At 49.3% G+C, this 4,942-nt stretch overlaps 1 protein-coding gene across 1 annotated transcript; it reads left to right on the top strand.

The window, feature by feature from the left end:
• On the top strand, positions 1–3,576 carry RPL37A (ribosomal protein L37a). Its single transcript, XM_085066540.1, has 4 exons — positions 1–513; positions 1,468–1,596; positions 2,705–2,787; positions 3,424–3,576. Exons 1-4 carry the CDS (start codon positions 1–3, stop codon positions 3,485–3,487), a joined length of 789 nt encoding a protein of 262 aa, XP_084922666.1. The 3' UTR covers positions 3,488–3,576.
• Positions 3,577–4,942: the final 1,366 nt, after the last annotated feature.

Genomic DNA, 4,942 nt, shown 5'->3' with positions numbered 1-4,942 from the left:
ATGGAACTGCCCTATCTCCTTTCCTGCTGTGGCCTCCCTCGGTGGAAACGCAGGAACCTGTGCTCCTGGGGCTCCTGTGCCGCCTGGTCTCACCCTGGGCCCCACGGGACGAGGCAGGCTGGAAGGAACCACCATGCTCATGTGCCCCAGCCTCCGTGCTCGAGCAGGGCCATCCCAGGGCACACGGCACAGGACTGCGTTCACACGGCTCGTGAGCATCTCCAGCGAAGGAGCCTCTGTAACCTCTCAGGCCTCAGTCCTGCAGCCCGCTCCCGTGCCCCGCTCCCGTTCGGGGCTCAGTCCTGCAGCCCGCTCCCGTTCGGGGCTCAGTCCTGCAGCCCGCTCCCGTTCGGGGCTCTGCCCTGCAGCCCGCTCCCGTTCGGGGCTCTCCCGCTCCCGCTCTTTGCCAAGCGCCGCTCGCCCACAGCCGCGTCCCGCCCGCCCTGCCTTGCGTCACTTCCGCCCGCGCCTGCGCGCTGTGGCTCTCTCTCCGCGTCGCAGCCGGCAAAGATGGTGAGTGCGGCCGGGCCTGTCCGCCGCCATCTGCCGCCATCGGCGCCGGGGCGGCTGTTCTGAGCCCGCGGGGCGCGCCCGGGGCAGCGCGGGGCCGGGGCCGGAGTGCGCCGCGTCCCTGAGCCGGCCCCGGCCCCGCGCTGCGCTGTGATAGCGGCTCGCTGCGGCCGGGAGGAGGCGGCCTGGGTGAGGGGAATGGCAGCCGGGGCGCTGGGAGAGAAGGGGCTGCAGCGCTCCGTGCCACAGCCGGCGGGCCCCGGGGAGGGACAGAGCTCTGCTCGGGCTCGGCGGCCGCACTGCCGCCCCAAGTGCCCCGGCAGGAGTTGGGAGGCTGCAGCAGTGCCAGCCGGCGGCCTTTCGTCACTGATGCTCCAGGGGAGGGCAGCGAGAACTGGGGGACTGGAATAACTATTATGAGCACGGGCTGAGGAGGCTGCGCCTGGTCAGGCGATTGAGAGGGCATCTCATTATTAAATATATAATAGTGTGCGGATGTCTAAAGGGGGCTGACAGGAAGCTGGAGTCAGGCTCTTCTCGGTGGTGCCAAGCAGTAGGACAAATGGGCAGAACCTGATGCACAGGAAGTTCCACCTGAACATGAGGAAGAGCTTGGTTACTGTCCAGCGAGGAGCACTGGAATAGGCTGCCCAGAGAGGGTGTGGAGTCTCCCTCACTGGAGATAGTCAGGAACGCTCTGGATGCACTCCTGTGCACTGCCATGTGCTCGGGACGATCCTACTTGAGTAGGAGGTTGGACCAGATGAGCACTGTGGTCCTTTCCAACCTGACCCATTCCGTGACTGAATACTCAGTTTTCCCAGCGGCAGGGAGAGGCTGCAGGTCGGCTTTGGGGTGCTCAGCACGCAGCTGCCATGTCGGGAGAGGGGAGCAGCGAGGGGACAGCAGAGGCTGTCTGTGTAGAGTTGCAGCTTATTCTGGTTTGCCTCCCAACAGGCCAAGCGCACCAAGAAGGTCGGGATTGTGGGTAAATATGGGACCCGTTATGGTGCATCCCTTAGGAAGATGGTGAAGAAGATTGAAATCAGCCAGCATGCCAAGTATACCTGCTCCTTCTGTGGCAAGGTGAGAGATCTCCTTTCCCCAAAAAAGTCTTTAAAAATTACATTGTTATTGATGCTAGAATGGTGATTTGATGCTTCAGTAATTTTTGTACTGAAGAGGAATGTCACTACTTCTGAGACTGACAGCATAGGCATTTCACATGCATGTTTAGTGGTAATTGAATGAAAATAAACATAGATTGTATTTCATTATACAGAAGACTGAGCAATATTGCCATATTGTATATTTTACATAATTAATAAAATAGACCTGACAGAATTAAAGCATCACAGTTGTTATCTTGATAATTAAGGCTTGACTTGGGCTTTTTTTTTTTCTCCTTCAGTAACTTTACAGCATACCTGGAGGAGGACCAGAGCTTAATTTTCCCACTTTAAACTTTTGATGGTAGTTGCTTACTTCTGTGTGATGTATAACTGTAGATGGGGAGGAATTTCTGATGGGAAGTAATCTTACCTGCATGTGTACATAATTAAAATTCACTGTTAAATCCAGTGTTTGACAGTTTGAAGGGCCCATCAGCTTATGCTTTGCATAGATTTTTTTTATATATATTTGTAGAGTAGGAATCTTTAAAGTGGCTGGAAATTAAAAAATATTTCATAGTGGGTTATTTTGTTGTTTTGATTTGTTGGTTTTTTGTTTAACTTTCTGTCTCATATAAAGTGAGAATACTTGTGAGAGGGAGAGAGTTCAGTACCCACTGCTCACTCTTCAGATGCTGTTAGAAGTGGGTCTGGGTTAGAGCAATCTGAGGTTGCTCAGGGAGTCCTGGGAACAGTGGTGTTACATGAATCACCAAACCAGGTGAGAATATCAGTTGTTACGACCAAGGTCACTCCTTAATATTTTTGTCCTTCAAAACAAGCTGAATTTTCGATGATGCACTCAGAAATGACCCAGTTTATATCAGAATAAAAAGTTTTTCAGAAGGACTTCCGCTGTTCTGCAGATTTTGAGTGAAAGGATCCCAACCCTTTCCTGTCATAATTTGGCTTATAGGAATGCTGTGATGTGATGCTGAAGTCCTTGCCTGAAATTTGTTGTTTTGCTTTTTCAGCTGATGGAGAGTGATTTTTTTTCCCCCCTGCTTTTTCTTCTGTTTCAGACCAAAATGAAGAGGAAGGCTGTGGGTATCTGGCACTGTGGATCCTGCATGAAGACAGTTGCTGGTGGTGCCTGGACTTACAAGTAAGGAGATGAAGAAGCTCCTGTCAGCATTTATTCTCACATAGCTGAGGCATAATACAGCTTTTATTTTTTATCTTTTTTAAAAAATTTTTGGTATACTAACCACTAAGGCGGTTTGTCTTGAGTTAGCAATAAGGGGGAGTTGCCTTTTTTGTTAAAATTCAATTGCTATGGATCAAAGATTTGATTGCTATTCTTTGCAATAGGCAAAACCAGATTTACTCCCAGAAAAATTATTTTAATGTTTTCCTCTTGTTGTAAAAGCGTTGAATTGTAATAACGTTTATTGTGAGGGTGCTGTTGCTTACTCCCTGTCTTTGCTCTCCTTCCCCCACAATTGTGTAGAAGACACTGTTGCCCCTTGTGTAGCAGTCGTGAGGGATCTGAGCCCACGCATTTGTGCACATGGTGGGTGCATGACTGGGAAATTTGGGTTGGGAAATAGCCTGTGAAGTTCCATGTGCTTTGTGGACCAAGGCCTACGCTTTGTTGTCAGGAAAATAAAAGTGGAGTTAGACCCCATTTGACAGCACAATCAGATGATAATTTGAAATTATTAGTGCTTTCTCAAAAAAACCCAAAAAATGCTAGCACAGTTGTTCAGCCACATGCAAATGACTCTTTTTCTTCCTCCAGTACCACCTCTGCAGTGACAGTCAAATCTGCCATCAGAAGACTGAAGGAATTGAAAGACCAGTAGAAGCTACTTCCTGTTCTCCTTGTGAAACATCCTTTTTTTTTCTCCACTGTCAAGATCTGTCCTTTTATCAATAAAAGGTTGATAATGGAGTGGAATCATGTTTGTCTTTTCTGCAAAAAGCCTGTTGTGTAATGTGTGGTGGGTGCCAGGGGCCCAGCAGAGCTTCCCCATCACTGCCTTCCTCTGCCAGACAGGCAAGTGAAAATAAAATGAAAGGTTCATGGGTTGACAGCAGTTACTGTCATGGGCAAAACAGACCTAACGTAGAGAAACCAGTTTAATTTGTTACCAATTACATCAGAGTCGGACAATGAGAAATAAAGCCAAATGTTAATTCTGCTCACACGTCCCTACTTCCCAGGCTCAACTTAAATCTTGATTTTTCTCTCCCTCCCCAGCAGCTGCACAGGGAGATGAGGAATGGGGGCTGAGTCCATCACATGCTGACTGCTGCTCCATCTCCCTCAGGGGGAGGACTCCTCACTTCCTCTGCTCCAGCACGGGTCCCCCATGGTGCCACAAGTCCTGGCAGCAAACCACCTCCCATATGAGCTCCTCTCCACAGGGCCACAGGTCCTGCTGGGAGCCTGCTCCACTGTAGGCTTCCTACACTGTCACAGCCTCCTTTGGACATAGCCCTGCTTCAGCACGGAGTCCTCCATGGGCTGCAGGACTCATGTAGCAGGTATATTTTAGAACAATTTAGTTGCAGTGGCATGAAGGAATGTAGCTGTTTTGATTATCTACAGAAATAACAATATAAAAGTATTAAAATACTTAAAAACACAAATAAAAGGAAAGACTGAGAAAAATAGAGGAAAACCACCACCACCCATGGATCCAGTGACAAGACTTGATTGCTGGTGAATTCAATGTTCCTTGGTTGAGATGATGGTCAGTCTTGATTTGTGGGAGGTGGGGGAGCCCCTGAAACACAAAGTTCACTGGATTAGTAAGTTTAGGTTTAGGTGGGAATGCCTATGTAGTTCCCCTGAAGGGAGTGGGCTTTCCACTGTCTGATGAACATTGTGGATCATGTGCAGTCCAGGTCTAGAAATGGGTCTGGGGATACTTCAGGGGTCTTGGATGGTTTATGACCCCTTCTAAGACATGACAGCTGCCTCGTGTCAGCGTAGCTGATCCACTGATGAAAGCTGTCAGGCCTACACGTTAATGTCCCAATACCTTCCAGGGCAGGGGGGAAAGGGAGGAGCAGTTTTACATCTCAGCCAGTTGTGTAAGGTAGGACATCAGCATGATAAAAGGCATTATCCCACCTTGCAGAATCTGCTTATTACTAGCCTTCTCCCTCATCTGGCTCAAAACCCAGTTTGTTGCTAAACAGAAGTTGGTTTGAAGTCATGCACTTCACCAGCTGCTTTTGAAAAGGCTGATTGAGTCACTAACCCTTAAAATTTCAGTCTCAAAGGCAGGTGCCTGGAGCATCTGTTTCTG

This window comes from Lichenostomus cassidix, chromosome 7, assembly GCF_008360975.1.
Source record: "Lichenostomus cassidix isolate B80296 chromosome 7, HeHo_3.0, whole genome shotgun sequence".
In the NCBI taxonomy this organism is placed as follows: domain Eukaryota; kingdom Metazoa; phylum Chordata; class Aves; order Passeriformes; family Meliphagidae; genus Lichenostomus; species Lichenostomus cassidix.
This window is presented reverse-complemented; position numbering and strand designations above follow the sequence as displayed.

Excerpts from the sequence above, each read along its gene's own strand:
- RPL37A (XM_085066540.1), top strand. The coding sequence starts at position 1 with ATGGAACTGCCCTATCTCCTTTCCTGCTGTGGCCTCCCTCGGTGGAAA. Across the intron at positions 1,597-2,704 it reads CCTGCTCCTTCTGTGGCAAG|ACCAAAATGAAGAGGAAGGC; the intron begins GTGAGAGATCTC and ends CTTCTGTTTCAG. Across the intron at positions 2,788-3,423 it reads GGTGGTGCCTGGACTTACAA|TACCACCTCTGCAGTGACAG; the intron begins GTAAGGAGATGA and ends TTCTTCCTCCAG.